Below are 23783 nucleotides of genomic sequence, written 5' to 3'. Positions count from 1 at the left end.
TATTTATACCTTTTGTACTATGTTTTCCTTTTGGTGAGGTTGACACATAATGCTATATTTATACCTTTTGTACTATGTTTTCCTTTTGGTAAGGTTGACACAAAAAAGGCTTTATTTATACCTTTTGTACTATGTGTTCCCTTTGATAAGGTTGACACATAATGCTATATTTATACCTATTGTACTATGTTTTCCCTTTGGTAAGGTTGACACATAATGCTATATGTATACCTTTTGTACCATGTTGTCCTTTTGGTAAGGTTGACACATAATGCTATATTTATACCTTTTGTACTATGTTTTCCTTTTGGTAAGGTTGACACAAAAAAGGCTTTATTTATACCTATTGTACTATGTTTTCCCTTTGGTAAGGTTGACACATAATGCTATATGTATACCTTTTGTACCATGTTTTCCTTTTGGTAAGGTTGACACATAATGCTATATTTATACCTTTTGTACTATGTTTTCCCTTTGGTAAGGTTGACACATAATGCTATATTTATACCTTTTGTACTATGTTTTCCCTTTGGTGAAGTTGACACATAATGCTATATTTATACCTTTTGTACTATGTTTCCTTTTGATTATTTTGACACATAATGCTATATTTATACCTTTTATACTATGTTTTCCTTTTGGTAAGGTTGACACATAATGCTATATTTATAATGGTTGACACATGATGCTATATTTGTACCTTTTGTGCTATGTTTTCCTTTAGGTAAGGTTGACACATATTCAGAATGTAAAAGTTCATACCTGTAAATAAACAAATTAATTTTCATCAATGATAATTAAGAATTACTTCTGATTGGAGGCAAACAATTGTGCAGATTGACAAAGTCACAGGGAAATTTTGCTTACAAGAGATAAACATGACATTTCAAGTGCCCTATATGCATAAAATAGTTTTCTTATTTTTAACCTGACTTTGAAGTACTTGTTTTCTTAATAGATTAGTTTTTTTAATCTCTCTTTAAATTAAAAAATAAATGTAATAAAATTAGATTAAAGAGTATATTAGACATTCTGTAAATTTCAAAGACCTTATTGCTATTAGAAAAACTGTGCCTATTGAACTATTGACATTAAAATTATACTGCAACCATTATGATGTCCAGTAATGGCAGACAAATAGTAATAAAGTGTATTGAACGAAGATCAGTTCAGTTTTTAACTGCAAAAATGAAGCTCAACATCTGTCAACAATAAATCAACAATTTTTCAGACTTTTGAAAAAAATGAGTTATCTCCCCCTGAAATCTGGTTTCTGTTAAAATGATTAATATCTATGTATTTCATTTCCTGAAAAAAATTTAAGTTATTAAATGGATAAATAATTCCATTATATTTGTTAACACACACTGTCTAATTGTTTTATTTGCATTTGTAATTTTGAGTGATATTTGTTTAATAAATAAAAACTTTTCATAATGAATATTTATTGATAAAACTGACATAATTTCTTTTCAAATTCTTGTAATCATGATAGCGACCGTAAAATTTACGAAGGTATTTCTGAAGTTCACACAGATGAAGAAGCTGTGTAAAATTTAACATGAAACAGTATATCAGCCATTTGAATTACAGAGAATAAAGCTAATCATTAAACTGTGAAATAATTTAATTGGTTTAAATATGGCCAATACATTTTTAAAATGTGTTAATTTGAGGTATGTTATATACTTGACCTCAGATAAGATTTTACTGTGACTGTCATATTTTTTTGGATATATTATAGTTTCTTGTTGATACTAATACTGAGTTTGAACATTTAAAGCTTCTTTTTCATATCAGATATATTTTATAAAACGATTGCAGACTATTCCATTTTCAATTTTATATATTACTACAAAAGTCAACATCTTATAAAATATTGTGGCTCATTTATGAAAGCCTTTTAAAATTTGGATGTTATCTTTGATGTGGTGCATCACAGTAAGGGGACAGTAAACAAAGAAAGATACCTTTTCTAAGTGTTCAAAATGAAGCTCTACAGAAAGCATGGAACAGGCGAACGAGCTAGTGGTAAAGGGAAAAGCTACCCTCCCCCTTTTCCCCCCAAACAAAAAGGAGTTTAGCTGGCATCACTACAAATTTCTTACATGAATCAAAATCTTCGAGCTGAGGTTCATAATATCAATTAGAGCACTAATACTTACGGGTTACCAAGAGCAACTTCACACAGCAACATGAGACCTGTAGGATCAGACTTTGAAGTTCTACAATAGTTGGCACTCTTTGACACCATATCAGCAAAATATATTCCTTTACCAAACATGTAACCAGTCTGAAATAAATAATAGTGTTAACATGTGCAGAACTCTTGTATTTAATTAATTAAGTAAATGTATGAATATGTATTTGCTAAGCCTACATGACATGCTATGGCAATAATAACCAAGATAATATGTCAACTGCTGCTCACCAACTTCTGAAAGTTGATGACTAAGAATTTGAAAACACATCACACAGTAAAAGCATATTCACATAGAGCTTAATAAAAAATTTCAGTAAGCTCTGAATTGTAATAAAACTACAAACTGCAACGGTAATTCTATACATGGCCATAATGTGTTGGATGGGGCCTCTGTGGTTTAGGTAGTCATACTGCTATATATCATGGACCTGTCAACACTGAGGTTGTGTTTTTAAATCCTGTTTGAGCAGACTAGACTCCAATCTTAATTGATCAGGTTGTCAGTTTTTCTGTCAAAGGTCTGTGGCTATGCAACAATATTTCAAGGTTCTGATTTGAAGTTACTGCAGAAATCAAACCATTAAAATTATTGAGGTCTTTTTTACTCACCACAGGTGCCTCAGGAGGAGCTATACGTAGACCTTGTGACAGTATTCCAGCAAAATTTGTTGTTCTTGAACCATGCCATAATAATTTACGATTATGCAATTCCTTAAAGGGACCATATGTTACTGCCTCACCCTGCCGTTCAATCTTGAACACCTGAAAGTAAAGATTAAATTACATTACAATTTGCTGTGTTCTGAATCAACATTCAAATTATGTTTTTGCAGCAGATAAAATCTCATATGTAGGATATTAACAATACTTTATTTTTCCAAATACCATAACTTGAATTACTATTTTGTTAATTCAGAAATGAATGTGATAAAGTTATAACAGTAATATTATACTACAATATGTACAATAAAACATGAAAGATTCTATTTTTTTCCTGAACATCCTACACTAAACATGTTCTCAAGAACAATTCCATAATCATTTCTTTAATACTGATTTGTACTTCATTTGTATCTCATTTTCTAAAAACTTTTTATTCATTGGTCAAACTGATTATGTGTAGCTACATGTATCTGATATTGTACATATCTCTTCTACAACTAGACTATTTTCATGATTTACGGAGATACAGAGTTGGTGCATATTATATACAACTGCGTACTATACATAGCTGGATACGGTATTTGACATCCTACATACCTCTTCTACAACAAGGTCATACTGATTATGAGTAGCTGCATGAGTGTTCTTAACATAATCCACAAGTCTTTTGAATTCTTCTGATGTCTTTTCCATTGGCTATAAAAATCAATGTAAAAGAAATTAAAAATGTTTTCTTCAATTTGACAAATTGATATTAAAGATGGCTTTGAGTGCAAGGAATAGTTTTGCCATATTAATTACATTTCTTACTTAAATTTTACAGTAAAACAAAGTATAGTTTGCTTAAATAAGACTAGAACAGAATGTTAGAAGGGGTAGAAATCTGGCATTGCAATCAGCCAGCTACAGAACCAAAACCATTTTTGCAAGGGATTAACAAGCAAAGAAATTAGTACTATTTCAAAGAGTTGAAGTGAACAGACATACAAGGTTAACTTCAGGGGACGCTAACTATTATAAACAGACATACAAGGTCAACTTCAGGGGATGCTAACTATTATAAACAGACATACAAGGTCAACTTCAGGGGATGCTAACTATTATAAACAGACATACAAGGTCAACTTCAGGGGATGCTAACTATTATAAACAGACATACAAGGTCAACTTCAGGGGATGCTAACTATTATAAACAGACATACAAGGTCAAGTTCAGGGGATGCTAACTATTATAAACAGACATACAAGGTCAACTTCAGGGGATGCTAACTATTATAAACAGACATACAAGGTCAACTTCAGGGGATGCTAACTATTATAAACAGACATACAAGGTCAAGTTCAGGGGATGCTAACTATTATAAACAGACATACAAGGTCAACTTCAGGGGATGCTAACTATTATAAACAGACATACAAGGTCAAGTTCAGGGGATGCTAACTATTATAAACAGACATACAAGGTCAACTTCAGGGGATGATAACTATTATAAACAGAAAAACTGACTGTTGTTGGGTTGCTTATTTTGCTAATTCCATTAAATCAATAACCTGCTATGTTATTGTCAATGGCATTAGTAACTTACTACAATTTCTGTTTTTAGTTTCTTGTAATGATTGTCAATAGGATCTTCTCCTTCAGTGCCACCCTTCAACATACTGTATGCTATCTCTATCTCTAGTAAGTTATCTAACATTTCCGTCTTAGACTGAAATAAAATATTGTATAAACCTCTGGTAAGTTGTCTAACATTTTTGTCTTAAGACTGAAATCAAATATCGTTAAAACCTTTGGTAAATTATCTAACACCGTGAGGTCTGTCTAGGACTAACATCAAATATTTATCACTTGAAGTTGACATTGATAAAGAAATTACTTTTGAATCAATTTTACTGCTTTGCTGCAAGGAATATCTAACAAATACAAACACCCATTACATAACTAGTCAGGGTTTCCGCTGGCGGTCACCATTTTTGCAATTTGCGAAAAAATAATAATTGTGGCGATAAAAATTCGTCATTTGCGAAAGAATTTGGCAAAGAAATATATATAACGATTTAGTTTCCTCCATCTTGTTTATTTACTTTTTTTTTTCGAGTTTCTCTGACTTACCGGATCAGACAATCCTCGGAATTCACCTTGACCTCATTAAGATTTGGACAGAAAATCAATAATCAGCTGATTGCATTTTATAGCTATCGACAACAAAGGACTAATTAATAAAGGTGTTGATTGAATTGTTTGACAAAATGATATGGTTAAATGGCTTCCGCTAAATGTCACATACAGAATTTATTTACCACTTTGCGTGGTTTGAAGCAAACTTTTGACGTCTCCTCTCCTTTTAAAGATAGTTTAAAAAGAAAGCTGTTGTTGTGACGAAAAATGTTAAAAAGCAAGAAAAATCTCTGATTTAAAACTTTAATTATCCTTTGACTTTAATATAGGTAATTGATTAGGGAGACTACTTTAAAGTCGTTTGAGTGACACACGTCACGGTTTCAAGCATAGTTTTACGTCTCAACTTTTTCATTTACGTTGGTCAAGAAAAGAAAACTGTCGTTATGAAAAAAAGGTAAATTTTAAACGAAAAATATATTTATGTTACTTGGCGAAAAAAATAATAAAGTGGCGAAAAATATATTGTTTTGGCGAAAAGAGGTGGCAAAAAAAATAATTGACCCAGGGGAAACCCTGACTAGTGCTGATGTAAATAGGAAATTCAAGATCACTTAAATGCAAAATATCTGTACCTTAATGACTTGATCTGTATCTAATAATGGTGGCTTCTTCATGCCAAAGTCATGTGGCACTAAAGTATAAAATCTATTGGTGGCATCTAAAAACTGCGTTTGTGTTCCTCCTTTCTCCAATAGCTGTAATTATAATTTTATATTCAAAACAACTAATAAAACCATCATCCAATACCTTGTAATCTTAGTGTGGAATAAAATGTCAGCAATGTTTGACTCTAACCTAAAACTTACAATTTGTTACATTTTTTCACGACAGTGAAGCTACATTAAACAATAAAATGACATATTGCAGAAAATTTTCTGTTTTATGGTAGATGATTGGTTTTGTTGTTCAGTCTTTTACAGAATAGTCAAATACATTTTATATCTTTTTAAGCAGATACATGAGTTTCTTTATAACATCATAAAGTGTAAAAATTACATTCTTCTTTAATAGTTAAATAATACAACAAAATTGTTTAAAGCTGTTGTTTGTGAGAGATAAAATTCTGGCGAAGAGGAGCAACCATTGAATTTGAGTCTAACAGCCTAAAGAATTTCTGAGATATCTGATCAATAGTTAATTTGAGAGATTTTCTATATAAAATTGAACAGAAATATTATATATATAGGCTGAATGCTTTAGACAAAATTTCCTATATTATAACCTATCCAAATTTTAAAATATCTTAATCTTACACAGAGAGAAGTATAAAAAGATTTGGTCTTACCATAAACTCTTGTTATTTTAACCTATGTTTACCTTTGTTAACTCTGTCAATATTTTATAGGCTGATTCTATCTGGCGTTTTGACAATTTTCCCAATGGCATCTTTTTTAAATCAATCTAAAACATTAATGATAATCAAATGAACTAAATGCATATGAAAACATTGAAACTTTTGTAATATTGACTATACTGACCAGTGTAAGTGCAGTCTGTTCCAAACTGTTTTATGGTTTGTCTGACTGAAAGCTTAAGAGAAAGTTGAACTTTTCTTCTATATATTCAACCAAAAAGTCTTAAAAGTTCTGTCTGACCTAATGATTTTTTGTCTGACATTATATCTATTAGACAGATTTTGGGATACACTGCAGTTCTAGATGATAACTAGTGTTTTTGATCATGGGATATGTAAGCCTGTTATAAAGAAAAAACTTGCCAATGACAGTTTCTTGTGTTTAAATTTTACTCTGGGTTACCAATAAGTAGTTCTTTACATCATAAAGATGTCCTACAGTGGATAACATCCTAGTCCTTTGGTTTCTAGTGGATATATGTTTCATTGGCAATTATACCAATTATTGTTATTTTTATATTATAAATGATGTCGCAATTCTATCAGAAAGCCATGCCACATTTACTAGGAAACTACCACTTCTTAAAGTTAAAAGATACAAATCATGGCAACAAACACATACACATGATATTAAGGTAACACCATATCTATATAAATCATGGCAACGAACACATACACATGATATTAAGGTAACACCATATCTATATAAATCATGGCAACAAACACATACACATGATATTAAGGTAACACCATATCTATATAAATCATGGCAACGAACACATACACATGATATTAAGGTAACAACATATCTATATAAATCATGGCAACAAACACATACACATGATATTAAGGTAACACCATATCTATATAAATCATGGCAACGAACACATACACATGATATTAAGGTAACAACATATCTATATAAATCACCACCATGTGGTTTAAAACAATTATAAAAATCTACACATTGTAGTCCATGTTTGAATTGAACAATGTTTTGGTACATTTTTATTATTTCATAATTTGATTGAAACTTGAATTGCAATTAATATAAATCCAAATACTATGAATAATTTACCAACTGTTTGAATTCACTCACATTCATGTCTGTTAAAAGTAGTTCTAAGACAAATCTATAGAAAACATTTGTCATGCTTCATAAAGTCAAGAGGTGTTCTCATTCTATAAATACCTCAAATTCTAACATGGCTTTTTTCATACTTTCTACATCGAATATAAGTCTAACTAAGTCTTGTACAGGTTTGGCTAGTTTAGATGTTGATGAGCTGGTGTCAAACTTTTTCACTTCATCCTCATCCTAAAATATTAAATAATAGACGCTAAATTAAAAACTTTTTTTTCTTGACAGATTTAGTGTTCTTATGAATCTTTTCAGATGTACCTAATTGTCTTATTTTAAGGGCTATTCCAGAAAAAAATGTATGGGAGGGTTGGAAGGCAGTTTTTGTCAGCACCCGCCACCCAGACAATTGTAATTGAAAATTATAGTGTATTATAGTGTGAAAAGTTGCTCTGATACCCATCACCAATGTATTATTAATACAATGTGCCTTCCAACCCCCCCAATACATTTTTTTCTGGAATAGCCCTAATCTAAAATCTTCATTAAATGATAATAATACTCATCTTAAGATCAAAGTACTTTTGGTTACGTAATCCCGCCAATTTTTTTTTAGCTAGTCCACCACTTGTTATATATTTCAATTTTAAGAGGTATACCCATTTATTTTTTTCTTACATTTTTACTGATTTTTAATGGAAGGAAAAAAGGATCTGCAGGAATGAGTTGTGATTTTTATTATTGAAATTTTACTGAACTATTCCACAGATTTAAAGCTAACTATTTTGACTACATACATCACCATAATCTATTTCTAATGGATAAAATTTGTTCTGTATTTTCTTGAAATCTTTCCTCTCTTCCCATTCATTGCCGGTCTTCTCCCCAAACAAAGCTTTAAACTGTGATATAACACTATTCTGTGAACCACACCTCTCCAGCTTGTTACCTCCTATTGTAGTTCCCACACGCCCCCACGCACGGAATAACCACCATCTACAATAGATCATTTAAGTTAAACAATTCAATAAATTCACCCTTTTTCTCTACAACGTTTTTTTAAAAATTTGCTGTTAATTAGATTCCTGAAAGTCTATGATAATTATGCACTTTTTTTTAAATTGGATGCAAGCAAATTTCTGATTTAACATAGGGCATAACATTTATATTATTAACAGCTGCACCAAGAGCGCATGATACACCCTTATTAAACATATTGAAATTGTTCCAAGAACAAAATGAGATATTTCAAAGGCTTTTAATCAAATATTCAAACAATTATGTAAAGTTTCCACTACATCAATCAAACAAACAAGTAATGGTACAATAATGAATATATGAAAAAATGAATAAAATCTGACAATAACAATCAATTCTCAAGTTTAAAATGTTTAAGTTCTGTAACTCTGGAACAACAAACTTACAAATTGAAATAAATGGCAGGGGAGCTTAAACTTCCTTTCATCAATCCCCACAATAAAATAAAGTTTTGAGAAAATTAATCCAGGAATACTGGACTTAGTGAAAAAATGCTTTAAATCTAAGGGTCCAAGTTCTGTAACTCAATAAAACAAGTGAAACTGCAAGCTACTGCTCACTGATGATACCCCCGCCGCAAGTGGATAATACTAGATATCATTGAGATGGGAGCCATCTCTGTGGGCCCCGCTGTCAATAACGTGGGGTAAATAAGTTGTATGGATAATCTGATATGAAGCATTATTTGAAGTTATTACATAGTCTCATGTGTGATTTTGATCTAAGATTTTAAGTTAAAACTGATAAATATTCTCATCTTACTTTCATAGTATAATAGTGATATGACTGCATGATGTGAACTCATTGATAACTACTCTAAGGTGACTTCTGGATATATGGATTGATGTTTGAACAATATGTTTAAAGGTGCTGCCCAATTGATATTTGTCACATATTTTTAGAATTATGCCTTCAATATATTATGACCCACCAAGTATAAAGTATGAAATATTAATGGTTCTCGAGAGGTAGAGCGGACACAATTTGTTAAGAACAACGAACAGATGGACAGACCGACAGACTGATCTTAGACCTAGGATGCATACATTATGACACATTCTCTTGTGTTGGTTAATATATATATGTTAAGTTGAAAATGTTTGTCAGGTATAAAGTATGAAATAATAACAGCTGTCCTCTCAAAATATAATGTGGATCAAATTTGTTAGCGATGGACAGACCAACAGACAGACAGACCTTTGACCTAGGAAGTGGTACATATATCATGACACACCCTCTGGTGTTGGTTAAAATAGATGTCAAGTATAATATTTGAAATCATAACGGTTTTCAAGATATAGAGCGGACACAATCTTCACCACAGGACACAGGGTTGTCAACTGAAACCAAAGTTTTTTTGACGTTGACCTTTGACCTAGGAAGTTGTACATACATCATGACACGCCCTCTGGTGGTGGTTAAAATGTATGACAAGTATATACTTTGAAATCATAACGATTATCTAGATATGGAGCGGACACGATCTTCACCACAGGACACAGGATTGTCAACTCGAAACCAAAGTTTTTGACCTTGACCTTTGACCTAGGAAGTTGTACATACATCATGACACACCCTCTGGTGGTTGTTAAAATGGATGTCAAGTATAAACTTTGAAATCATAATGGTTATCTAGATATGGAGCGGACACGATCTTCACCACAGGACACGGGGTTGTCAACTGAAACCAAAGTTTTTGACCTTGACCTTTGACCTAGGAAGTTGTACATACAACATGACACACCCTCTGGTGTTGGTTAATAATCATGTTAAGTATTAAGTATGAAATCATAACGGTTCTCTAGATATGGAGCGGACACGAAAGTGTTACGGACGGACAGACGGACGGACGGACGGACAGACGGACGGACGGACGGACAGACTGATCACTATAGGGCGACCCGCCGTCGGCGGGGCCCTAATTAATAGTGTAAAAATATGCAAGTGTTCGGTAAACAGGAAGTTGTCGAGTGATGAATCTGAAAACGCATCACACGGTATAGCTGACTTATAAAAATCCTGAAACCAAATTTCAGAAATCCTTGTATTGTAGTTCCTGAGAAAAAGGTGACGAAAATTTTCAACTTGGCTATCATGTGTAAAATCATACAAGTGTTCGGTAAACAGGAAGTTGTCGAGTGATGAATCTGAAAACGCATCACACGGTATAGCTGACTTATATAAATCCTGAAACCAAATTTCAGAAATCCTTGTATTGTAGTTCCTGAGAAAAATGTGACGAAAATTTTCAACTTGGCTATCATGTGTAAAATCAGACAAGTGTTCGGTAAACAGGAAGTTGTCGAGTGATGAATCTGAAAATGCATCACACGGTATAGCTGACTTATATAAATCCTGAAACCAAATTTCAGAAATCCTTGTATTGTAGTTCCTGAGAAAAATGTGACGAAAATTTTCAACTTGGCCATCATGTGTAAAATCAGACAAGTGTTCGGTAAACAGGAAGTTGTCGAGTGATGAATCTGAAAACGCATCACACGGTATGGCTGACATATATAAATGTTGATACCAAATTACAGAAAGGGTGGATGTGTAGTTCCTGAGAAAAATGTGACGAAAGTTTCATGGGACGGACGGACTGACTGACTGACTGACGGATGGACTGATGGACGGACTGATGGACGGACGGACTGACAGACAGAGGTAAAACAGTATACCCCCCTTTTTTAAAGCGGGGGTATAAAAAAATCAAAAAACCAATTGAAATGTTGTGTTTAATAAATACGAGAATTGGTCAACATGAATTTGAGCTATTTTATGAAGTGTTGCCAGACAGATGGAAGGACATTGGTATGCTATAATATGCCTTGTATTGGACAGGTATATAAAACAAGTGAAACTGCGAGCTACTGCTCACTGATGATACCCCCGCCGCAAGTGGATAATATTAATAGTGTAAAAATATGCAAGTGTTCGGTAAACAGGAAGTTGTCGTGTGATGAATCTGAAAACGCATCACACGGTATAGCTGACTTATATAAATCCTGAAACCAAATTTCAGAAATCCTTGTATTGTAGTTCCTGAGAAAAATGTGACGAAAATTTTCAACTTGGCTATCATGTGTAAAATCAGACAAGTGTTCGGTAAACAGGAAGTTGTCAAGTGATGAATCTGAAAACGCATCACACGGTATGGCTGACATATATAAATGTTGATACCAAAGTACAGAAAGGGTGGATGTGTAGTTCCTGAGAAAAATGTGACGAAAGTTTCATGGGACGGACTGACTGACGGACGGACGGACTGATGGACGGACAGACAGAGGTAAAACAGTATACCCCCCCTTTTTTAAAGCGGGGGTATAATGAACAGCTAAATTTTTAAACTTGGGACATATTTTTTTTATTAACTTCAATGTTTATGAAATCAATATGCATTTCAATATGTTCCCAAAAATCACGATGAATGATTAAGATGGAAGTATAGGATCATTTCTGCTTTAGTACCATTTGTTAAATTGTCTACTTACGCTCCACCTTTGTCACTCTCCAATGCCTGGATCTTATAGTAAGAGTTAGTTCCCTTTACAACATCTACTAATCCCAATACGGAGTTAAATATGTCTCCTTTATTTTCAACAATATGTGCACTGTCTTCCAAACCTAGTAAAAAACATTAACAACATCATAGCTGAATTGACAGGAATATAATTCTCAGTGAAATCATAATTCATATTAATTATGGAAATATATTGACATACATAGTTTTAATCGCACTTTCTTGGATGTACATCAAAATATATTTCAATTCTTTATATTTGACGTAGCATTATTACAACTTTATATCAATTTTCTTATAACTAGTGTACCTTATCATTTGAGGGCCTTTTATAGCTGACTATGTTGAATGGGTTTTGCTCATTTTTTAAGGCTGTTCAGTGACCTATAGTTAATTTCTGTGGCATTTGGTCTATTGTGGAGAGTTGTTTGGCAATCATACCTCATCATCTTTTTTATAAATAATATCTCTCATCATCTTTTTTATAAATAATATCTAACACTACAGAGTCATGTTTTAGATCTTATGGGAAAATTTTAAGGAAATGCACCACATTATTTTATTTCCAGAGAAAAACAAAACCTAATTTCCTTGATCTCTGGAAGTATTAAATTCTACATATTTCAATTTTTTGACAATTTTTTGATCCAAATACAAATAAAATTTCATGAAATTAGAAATACCGTCCAAATTCCTTCAATTAACCTACGGGGCTGATGAAATGTCTCAATAAATTTACCTGAGTCAGGATCAACAGCAGCCCCTCCTTTTACTTTCATCTTCATTGTTGTTTGCATATTCTTAGTAAAATGTTTCTCTGAAATACAGTATTAAATCACAGTAAAACAATTAGAACAGTACAAGTCACTACATCCCACACATCAATAAAGCATGTAATCATGGAGGAGGTTTGGTAATTTCTTTTTTAACAACATAATTAAGTTTCTATGTCCATTACTTAAAAAGTATTAATCTATACTTTATTGTAGTTTTAACATTGGTAAGCATTATATTCGTGATTATTTTTGCCCAAGCGATAGTGAGGGCTAAAATAACACGAATATAATGACTACCCATGTTAAAACTACAATAAAGTATAGCTTGCATCAATTATTTCGATACTGATTATGACACTTTAGGTAATTTCTATGTCCGATGTGTATAAGTATAGAGCGATTGTGTATATTCTTCCATGAACCTCCCTTTTTTTGTTTAGAAAAAAAGCAAACGACTGGCAATGTGATTTTTCAGAGGGTGGATTTTGAACAGCCAGCATGAACGGTTGTTGTATCTAGGTCAAATATATCTATTTCAAATTGCAGCACATGACAGCCATAATGATAGAACTAGTAACAACATGTGCACCATATAAGAGTTTGGAAGTGTTTTAAGTTAATAAAATATATCTTAACAATTTCATAAAATCCATTATTCTGGTGTAGTCAATATACACATGTGCAAACAAATTCTATTGGACTTAGAGCATGGGTTTGTTCACGAAGCGAAAGAAGAACGTCATATTAGAAACAATATCCTTCAGCAGTCCATGACATGTGTTGTGATAATTAACCCTTTCCTCCAAAATGAGGCCTTTTGTACTGTGATAGTTACATACTTATTGCATGTTGTATATCTGTTGTTTTATATACAATATTAGGTCAATGTCATAAAAATATAACCTTTTTTGTACAAGGCTGAGAAATTGGGAAGGGTGAGGTTCAACAAGTACAAAAAAGTTTATATTTTTTATGACATTGACCTAATATTGTTTTTATACTGCAACTTAAATTAATACATTGATAGCTTTTTAAATCGTTACACAAATGTCAAAATTTTTTTTTGTGTTTTTTTTCAGTGATATTGGTTTAGTTATTTGATTGTTAGGTTATTTTTTGTGTTTTTTTTCAGTGATATTGGTTTCTGTATTTGATTGTTAGGTTATTTTTTTGTGTTTTTTTTTCAGTGATATTGGTTTAGTTATTTGATTGTTAGGTTATTTTTTTGTGTTTTTTTTTTTCAGTGATATTGGTTTCTGTATTTGATTGTTAGGTTATTTTTTTGTGGTTTTTTTTCAGTGATATTGGTTTCTGTATTTGATTGTTAGTTATTTTTTTGTGTTTTTTTTCAGTGATATTGGTTTAGTTATTTGATTGTTAGGTTATTTTTTTGTGTTTTTTTTTTCAGTGATATTGGTTTCTGTATTTGATTGTTAGGTTATTTTTTTGTGTTTTTTTTCAGTGATATTGGTTTCTGTATTTAATTGTTAGGTTATTTTTTTGTTGTTTTTTTTTCAGTGATATTGGTTTCTGTATTTGATTGTTAGGTTATTTTTTTGTGTTTTTTTTTTCAGTGATATTGGTTTAGGTATTTGATTGTTAGTTATTTTTTTTGTGTTTTTTTTTCAGTGATATTGGTTTCTGTATTTGATTGTTAGGTTATTTTTTTGTGTTTTTTTTCAGTGATATTGGTTTCTGTATTTGATTGTTAGGTTATTTTTTTGTGTTTTTTTTTCAGTGATATTAGTTTCTGTATTTGATTGTTAGTTATTTTTTTGTGTTTTTTTTTTTCAGTGATATTGGTTTCTGTATTTGATTGTTAGGTTATTTTTTGTGTTTTTTTTTCAGTGATATTGGTTTCTGTATTTGATTGTTAGGTTATTTTTTTGTGTTTTTTTTCAGTGATATTGGTTTCTGTATTTGATTGTTAGGTTATTTTTTTGTGTTTTTTTTTCAGTGATATTGGTTTCTGTATTTGATTGTTAGGTTATTTTTTTGTGGTTTTTTTCAGTGATATTGGTTTCTGTATTTGATTGTTAGGTTATTTTTTGTGTTTTTTTTTTCAGTGATATTGGTTTCTGTATTTGATTGTTAGGTTATTTTTTTGTGTTTTTTCAGTGATATTGGTTTCTGTATTTGATTGTTAGTTATTTTTTTGTGTTTTTTTTTTTCAGTGATATTGGTTTCTGTATTTGATTGTTAGGTTATTTTTTTGTGTTTTTTTTCAGTGATATTGGTTTAGTTATTTGATTGTTAGGTTATTTTTTTGTGTTTTTTTTTTCAGTGATATTGGTTTCTGTATTTGATTGTTAGGTTATTTTTTTGTGTTTTTTTTCAGTGATATTGGTTTCTGTATTTGATTGTTAGGTTATTTTTTTGTGTTTTTTTTTCAGTGATATTGGTTTCTGTATTTGATTGTTAGGTTATTTTTTTGTGTTTTTTTTCAGTGATACTGGTTTAGTTATTTGATTGTTAGTTATTTTTTTGTGTTTTTTTTCAGTGATATTGGTTTAGTTTTTTGATTGTTAGGTTATTTTTTGGCGTCTTTTTTATTTATGGTGTTATTGGTTTAGGTATTTGATTGTTAGTTATTTTTTTGTGTTTTTTCAGTGATATTGGTTGAGGTATTTGATTGTAAGTTTTTTTGGGGGGGATGTTTTTTTTTTGTGTTATATGTTAAGGTATATGATTGTACACTCCGTATCTGTCCACAGCATTATCTAGACATACTGTAGTCATCAGAGAGAGATTTTCTGTAGGAAGCTTTCAGTGACACCTGACCTGTACTAGATGGTCAGATGTGTATCCAGAAACTTCCATTTAAATTATACTTAAGGCCAAGTAATTGGAATATTAGTAAAAAATTGATTAATTTTTGTACTTCCAGAATATTCTACTATAAGAAAATGGCCAACTTAAATAGATATTTGCTATTTATCTAATTTTTTTTAGATTTCAATTTAAGCCTTGTTACAGAAGCAAAGTATAAATATCATATCTTTCTAATTTAAAAAATTTCAACACCAACAAAAATATATATTGCCAACCCTGTTAATCCATCTTTACACTGCCTAGCTTGGCTTACATGTCAATATTTAGAAATTCAAAAGTGTTAAAAATAGGGCAGAACAAGAATGTGTCCATAATACAAAGATGCCTCCCTCATACTATCATTTTATATGTCAAGTAGACCATGAAATTAAGGTCAAAACTGTAATTTAGCATAAAAAAGTAAAACTTGAGGTGGAACAGAAAGAGGAATGGACAAACCAGCTGACACACAGACTGAAAAACATAACACCCAAATGTGGGGCATAAAAATATCTGGACTATTTTTTGTTTCTAAATTGAAATTACCATCTTGTTTCTGTCTGTATGCACTCTTTCCCCCACTTTTACTAGAAGCAGGAACAATTCTGGCTGATGGCTAAAAAAAAAATTTGGATCTCTAGGTTATATGTAGATTTCACTTTCATATTTGAACAAACAAGAGCTTGTAAACCTAATTCTTTACTACTATACAATTATACATAAGGTATATTGTAATACTTACACAACTTGTATTAGTACATACATGTTGACATTCCCCTTCATCACATAAGGTATATTGTAATACTGACACAACTTGAATCAATACATACATGTTGACATTCCCCTTCATCACATAAGGTATATTGTAATACTGACACAACTTGTATTAATACATACATGTTGACATTCCCCTTCATCAGCAACACTATGTTTATAAAGCTCATAATTCCTTAAGCTGATAAAACTTTAAAATAATGATACCATTAGATTGAATAAAATTGTATAAACCTTCATTTTTTACACTATAATGTTCTGACTTTAATGCTTGTATGATTGTATGATCCTTAAAACAAAACAAAACAAATATTGCACATACACAATTGTCATGGCATCTGAACATTGATTTCATGTTAAAATTCTAAGATAAAGGTTTACAACAAGTATCACAAAGATCAATGACAATGTTAAAGCACTGAGACACATAGAACTTAAATCACATGGACACAATCTTATGTTTCTGTATCATAAGACACGCCCCTCCTTTCTGTACACTGTCTAGGTAGGTACCCACCATATGCCCCCCCCCCCCCCAAGGACACATTCAACTTACATCAGCTCCCCAGGACACCATGTTATGTTTCTGTATCATAAGACACGCCCCTCCTTTCTGTACACTGTCCAGGAAGTCTTCATCTACAACATGTATATTGGCCTTCTCTGCATCCTTTATATTGGTGCTTTTCTTTGTTACTTCAGCTGGTGGTAAAAAGACAATGCTTGTGTTATAATACAAGGGAACAAAATGTAATACATGCACTTGCTAGAAGTTTATGTGAACGGAAAATTACCATGGTATATATATTGGGTTGATGTTATTTAACTATTCTGATTTAACTGTAAATATTGGTTTTTGTCCCATTGAAGATCTCTTATTATTCATTATATACAAAAATGTAGTCGAAAGAATTGAAAATCTGATTAGACTATGGAAACTGGCTGTGTATAATAACTAATGGAACATCATTAACACACCCTGTTTTATCTCAGGAATTCATCAAACAGGGAAAACATATATATAAGTAGCAAAAACATATATATAGAGAATTTGTGAAAAATTACAAAAAAAGATAAGAATTTGAAAGTGTCATCATTTAATAAATACTAGTAAACTTATTCATCATATTAATAGTTTGACATAACAGAAACAAAACAGCAGTATGAAACACCCAAAAGGAACCAATAGCCCTATACCATTTTGTACTTTATATATCATTATGCATATCAAAGGTGGTTCCCAGCTGACACTTACACTTGGTTCAGATTCCAGATACGTTTATGGATAAGGTAAATTATTCAAGTTTTTGAAAAGAAATAAGGGTTGCCTCTACAGTTTCAATAATAAACATAACTGAACATAAACAGACATCACAAAATCTGTTCTTCCAAAGTTAAGCTTTTATGATCTACCTGCCTTGCAATTACATTATAGAAGTCAAGACCACAGAAAATACACATTTTAGCTCTAAAAGCCTAAAATACATAAAATATATCAAACTCTATTTTTGTTTAAAATGATGACTAAATTTGGTACTGGAATTGTAGGATACCTTTACAACTTATAACAGCAGCAGTATCAGAGGTCACCTTAGTTACAATATGGCCGCCCAGTTTCTGTATCTCTTTTGTTATCTCCCCTTTAGACTTTTCTGTTTTTCCAATTACAAACTTCATTCCTTCCAATGGTTTTGTCTTCCTTAAAAGTATAAAAATTAAAAAAATGAATGGTTATCTATACCCACTTCCTTCTTAAGACTCCTACAAATCATTTAAGTTTTCAAAGAATTTTCAATTTTCTGATATATTAATCCTAATGATTAACATACGTATATTCATAAAATGAACTTTAATTAAAACAGAGATGATACTAGCCCTGAGTACTGATTTGCAAAATAAATAACTATTCATGTTACAAACATTATTATTTTATATGATGAACACCAAAATAATCCTACCCCGAGTCTGTAGAATCTAGAGAGGAACTGACTGGGCCATCATCATCATCACCAGCTACTTCTTTAGGAAATACTCGGTCTCTCTTTGCATATTTGTATTTCTTTCTGAAAGATAAATATCAGCATACACTTCATATGATGTTTAAATTAGACTGCATGTTTTAAATATCATCAATATGTTAAGGCAGCCATCCTACTGACAGCATTGATCGCGCAGAACTTGTTACATAACTGACCTTGGCTGTAATGTACTGGCCATGGTTTTATAAATATGAATAAGAAAATCTCTCACCTTTGAAGATCATATTCTAGCAGAAATTCTTTATATTTCCTAATCCTCACTACCATGAGACAAAGAAAGGGATTGAAGAAACACATGAGATACTGTGGATTCTGTACTGTTCGTTAGATATTGATGTTTGTGGGTTTCATGGGCACAGGTGAACCATGATTTCAAATGTTCAACAAATTACAAATTATCTATAGGCTTTGAATGCTGATTTGGCAAAACCATAAAAACAAATATCCATGGAAATGATAGTTTTTCCTCAATTCGTGAAAATAAATGAATCCACAGTAATATATGCCCCTATTACCACACTATCATAAAGTAGACTATATTACAATTACCACACTATCATAAAGTAGACTATATTACAATTACCACACTATCATAAAGTAGACCATATTACAATTACCACACTATCATAAAGTAGACCATATTACAATTACCACACTATCATAAAGTAGACCATATTACAATTACCACACTATCATAAAGTAGACCATATCACAATTACCACACTATCATAAAGTAGACCATATTACAATTACCACACTATCATAAAGTAGACCATATTACAATTACCACACTATCATAAAGTAGACTATATTACAATTACCACACTATCATAGTATACCACATTACCATAACACTGACAGAACAATTACCACACTATCAAAAAGTAGACTATATTTCAACTACCACACTATCATAAAGTAGACTATATTACAATTACCACACTATCATAAAGTAGACTATATTACAATTACCACACTATCATAAAGTAGACTATATTACAATTACCACACTATCATAGTATACCACATTACCATAACACTGACAGAACAATTACCACACTATCATAAAGTAGACTATATTACAATTACCACACTATCATAAAGTAGACTATATTACAACTACCACACTATCATAAAGTAGACTATATTACAATTACCACACTATCATAAAGTAGACTATATTACAATTACCACACTATCATAAAGTAGACTATATAATGAGCTAGTATACCACATTACCATAACACTGACAGAACAATTACCACACTATCATAAAGTAGACTATATTACAATTACCACACTATCATAAAGTAGACTATATTATGAGCTAGTATACCACATTACCATAACACTGACAGAACAATTACCACACTATCATAAAGTAGACTATATTACAATTACCACACTATCATAAAGTAGACTATATTATGAGCTAGTATACCACATTACCATAACACTGACAGAACAATTACCACACTATCATAAAGTAGACTATATTACAATTACCACACTATCATAAAGTAGACTACTGTGAAAGTACTTTAATTCGTGGGTATCAATTTTCGTGGTTTGAGCAATATTTACATGTTCGTGGGTTTTTAAATTCATGGATTTTAGTTTTCTGAAAAATAAAAAAAAATTAAAATTAAAACCTTATGAAACTAAGGTTATAAATAGTCTGGATTGAAGGAAATTGCAAAGTAAACATTGCCCCGTGTAAATCGTAGTGAAAACACTAATTAACTCAAGATAAAGTGATCAACAGATTAAAGACCATCAAAGGTGTAAATTAGGTCATAAACATGCCACTTAAAGAAAACTGTACATAAACAAATGCCATAAAGGATTCTTGAATTGTCAAATAATTCTTTTCAAAATCAAGCCCAGCATGAAATTATTATTTCCCGTTGGTACGAGAACTATGAGGATATAAAATGAAAACTTTATCATACTAGCATATCAAAAACGGAAATCTGGCTTTCATCGATAAAAATATTTTTTATGAGAATTAAAAGATCAAAAGTTGTAAAGTTTAGGTTAATATTAAAGATTAATTGGTATAATCCTGCATGCAGTTGTGGTTCTGTGACTGCTATTAAAGTATTCTCAGACTTGGCGTAATTCAATATATTCTTTAGATCATATCAGCAGTCAAACTTACACGGGAATCTTTCCATGTTTTGATTTAGACAAGGGTTGTTTTATTTCGTTGGACACTTAAATTCGTGGATAAAGTCATCCCCGAAAACCACGAAAATTGGTACCCCACGAATAAAAGTACTTTCACAGTATATTATGAGCTAGTATACCACATCAGTGTTTTCCCTAGGCTATTCATGCATGGCGGTACCGCTATGCATAAAATTTCGGCCGCCATGCATTTATCATACCCGCTATGCATCCCGCTATGTGTGAAATTTTTATTATCTTGAAGTGACAATTGACAAAACTCTACAGGTGTTTCAAACTCACTGGACTGATAATTGATCGTAATTAGATGCAACACTCTGATTTTACAACCACGTTGATTAGATAGAACAACATTCAAGTTTTCGATTGTATAATAGAAATCGGGACTACGGGAGTTCAAATTGTTTTAATGATAAATATTATAGCCTGATACAGCTTCCAAATATCCTTCCGTGAACAAATAAAAAGTAAACCTTTTGCAGTATAAATTTTACGTTTTGAAATCATAAGTCTGACATCGAAATATTTATATCAAACGCAGTTGATTAGTTGTAACAGAGAATACACATCATTGGGTTGAAACATGGTGTAACTTTGACCTCCGTAGCAGAGTTCAAAAAATTTATGGGTCACTGAATATTCACAATTCAGATCGTTTTTGTTTTGATGTTTTTATTTTTGAAACTGATCTTTCAAACTAGTTTAAATCCAGAAGAAAGTAAAAACATTGCTTGACTGTACCTTAAGTTGAATATCTATATCCAAATTAAATTAATCAAAACTGTAATCCATGATCACAAATTGAATGCTTTGTTTACAATTGTTGAAAGCCATGTGCTTTTTGGCGGGAAAATTCGGGAAACCCCTTATTAACAGGAAACAGTTACATTTCATTGTTATTTATAGACAGTAGGAATTTCATTTTGGAAATCATTTTGATTAACTGCTAAGATTTATTCATGAAAAATTAATAATTTCTTTGGGTGAAACTGATAATACTTTTTTTATTAAAATAATTTACATCTAGGGGTATGGAAAGGGGGGCTGTTTTTTTTTCAATAATATTACAAATATATATATAAATAAAGTTCACCAGTCTGAAAATACATGGTTAAATGGATTTTAATTCTGAAAAACTCATGTTTATTTAATTCCCTTATTATTTCCATCATAATCAGAAACAAGCTACATGTATAAGGTATTTCAAACATATATTTTTGGCTTTTATATAAGAACATTCAAGACTATTTTAAATATATATGTGCCTGTAGTAAAAACAAACCTGGTAGAGCCTAAAAAAATTCTACAGGGCCCTTGAAAAAACTTTTGGATCCAGGCTGGCCTTGAGAGAAAATGTTAAGTATTGTTCCTGACTGTATTGCAGATTTATGTGAAGTTTTTAAACTGACATGCACAATTCATTTCACAAGTGTAATAAAAATAATTCTACAAAACAACGCTGCGCATCGCGTTGCAAATTCATCTTAGACCCACCATGCATCAAGAATTTTCTAGGGAAGACACTGCACATTACCATAACACTGACAGAACAATTACCACACTATCAAAAAGTAGACTATATTTCAATTACCACACTATCAAAAAGTAGACTATATTACAATTACCACACTATCATAGTATACCACATTACCATAACACTGACAGAAGAATTACCACACTATCATAAAGTAGACTATATTATGAGCTAGTATACCACATTACCATAACACTGACAGAACAATTACCACACTATCATAAAGTAGACTATATTATGAGCTAGTATACCACATTACCATAACACTGACAGAAGAATTACCACACTATCATAAAGTAGACTATATTATGAGCTAGTATACCACATTACCATAACACTGACAGAACAATTACCACACTATCATAAAGTAGACTATATTATGAGCTAGTATACCACATTACCATAACACTGACAGAACAATTACCACACTATCATAAAGTAGACTATATTATGAGCTAGTATACCACATTACCATAACACTGATAGAAGAATTACCACACTATCATAAAGTAGACTATATTATGAGCTAGTATACCACATTACCATAACACTGACAGAACAATTACCACACTATCATAAAGTAGACTATATTACAATTACCACACTATCATAAAGTAGACTATATTATGAGCTAGTATACCACATTACCATAACACTGAAAGAAGAGGCATAATGACAATCAATCACTTACAAAACCTCTACATCATGGTATTCTTTGGGTATTTTAAAAGCCTTCCTGGATGGATGCTGTGTTTTATATTGACATTTGGTCCATTCTGTTACACTCCCAGTACACTTGTACCCAACACTCCTACAACATAGCATGTTAAGTGAATTATATAACTATTCATTGAATCGAGCATGATTTCTAATTTACCAGCTAATTTGTCCATTTCCGAAACTGAAACTCAAATAATACAATGGAATCTAAATCATATATTGCCCCCTGCTTTTATATGCGAGTTGGAATTTAGAAATAACTCTAAAATATGCTATGGAATATTCTTATTTACAAAACAGTATTCACGTAACTGATGACTTATGTATAACATTAAAATATTGTTTACAGTATAAATCAGACTGTTGGTTTTCTTTCTCTAATAATTTCATTATTTTTTCATTTAATGGCATTAAAATAGCTTACTATACACACTATAATGTTGTGTTTTTTTAACAATGACAAGTCACATGACTGTTATTGTTCAAAGCTTTGTCCTTGAGTCTTTTAACTTTGGTTGACAAATGTCTTATTGACAATTATACATCTCCTTCTTACATCATAGAAAAAAAAATTAACAAGAAAAACTCACGAATACACAAGCTGTCCTTTTTTACATTCTGGACATTTATTAAGGGATCCAAAAGCCATACAGTCTGCTACAGTATCTAATAGCTAAAAATTACAAATACACAAGAGAATTAATGACATCATATTCTTTACACACTAATCAATTCTTCTGATGGGTCTTTGACTAAAAAGCAACCAAAGATCATCTAATAGCTAAATACTTTGCTAGACAGACTATTCTATCACAATAAAAGATTACAGTTAAAATGTCCCAGTTTAGACCAAATACAGGTGTACTATATCTCCTGGCAACTCACATTGGCATACGTA

At 31.4% G+C, this 23783-nt stretch overlaps 1 protein-coding gene and 1 non-coding gene across 2 annotated transcripts in view; both read right to left on the bottom strand.

Moving 5' to 3' along the window:
• Positions 1 to 23783, bottom strand: part of LOC143067113 (poly [ADP-ribose] polymerase 1-like) — a 49818-nt gene that overhangs the window by 11279 nt on the left and 14756 nt on the right. The window contains exons 9-25 of the mRNA XM_076240160.1: positions 23476 to 23558; positions 22857 to 22976; positions 18361 to 18465; positions 17956 to 18101; positions 16959 to 17104; positions 16175 to 16244; positions 12781 to 12858; positions 12013 to 12145; positions 8281 to 8479; positions 7595 to 7720; positions 6366 to 6449; positions 5621 to 5743; positions 4453 to 4575; positions 3464 to 3562; positions 2813 to 2965; positions 2166 to 2293; positions 701 to 762 (exon numbers count right to left, since the gene is read on the bottom strand). Coding sequence (XP_076096275.1) covers positions 701 to 762; positions 2166 to 2293; positions 2813 to 2965; positions 3464 to 3562; positions 4453 to 4575; positions 5621 to 5743; positions 6366 to 6449; positions 7595 to 7720; positions 8281 to 8479; positions 12013 to 12145; positions 12781 to 12858; positions 16175 to 16244; positions 16959 to 17104; positions 17956 to 18101; positions 18361 to 18465; positions 22857 to 22976; positions 23476 to 23558 — 1978 coding nt within the window. The remainder of the gene's footprint in view (positions 1 to 700; positions 763 to 2165; positions 2294 to 2812; positions 2966 to 3463; positions 3563 to 4452; positions 4576 to 5620; positions 5744 to 6365; positions 6450 to 7594; positions 7721 to 8280; positions 8480 to 12012; positions 12146 to 12780; positions 12859 to 16174; positions 16245 to 16958; positions 17105 to 17955; positions 18102 to 18360; positions 18466 to 22856; positions 22977 to 23475; positions 23559 to 23783) is intronic.
• LOC143069884 (small Cajal body-specific RNA 8) lies at positions 15505 to 15636 on the bottom strand. The gene has a single exon (XR_012976503.1).

This window comes from Mytilus galloprovincialis, chromosome 3 (assembly GCF_965363235.1).
Source record: "Mytilus galloprovincialis chromosome 3, xbMytGall1.hap1.1, whole genome shotgun sequence".
Lineage (NCBI taxonomy): Eukaryota > Metazoa > Mollusca > Bivalvia > Mytilida > Mytilidae > Mytilus > Mytilus galloprovincialis.
The sequence above is the reverse complement of the archived record's forward strand: the minus strand, read 5'-3'. Positions and strand labels throughout refer to the sequence as shown.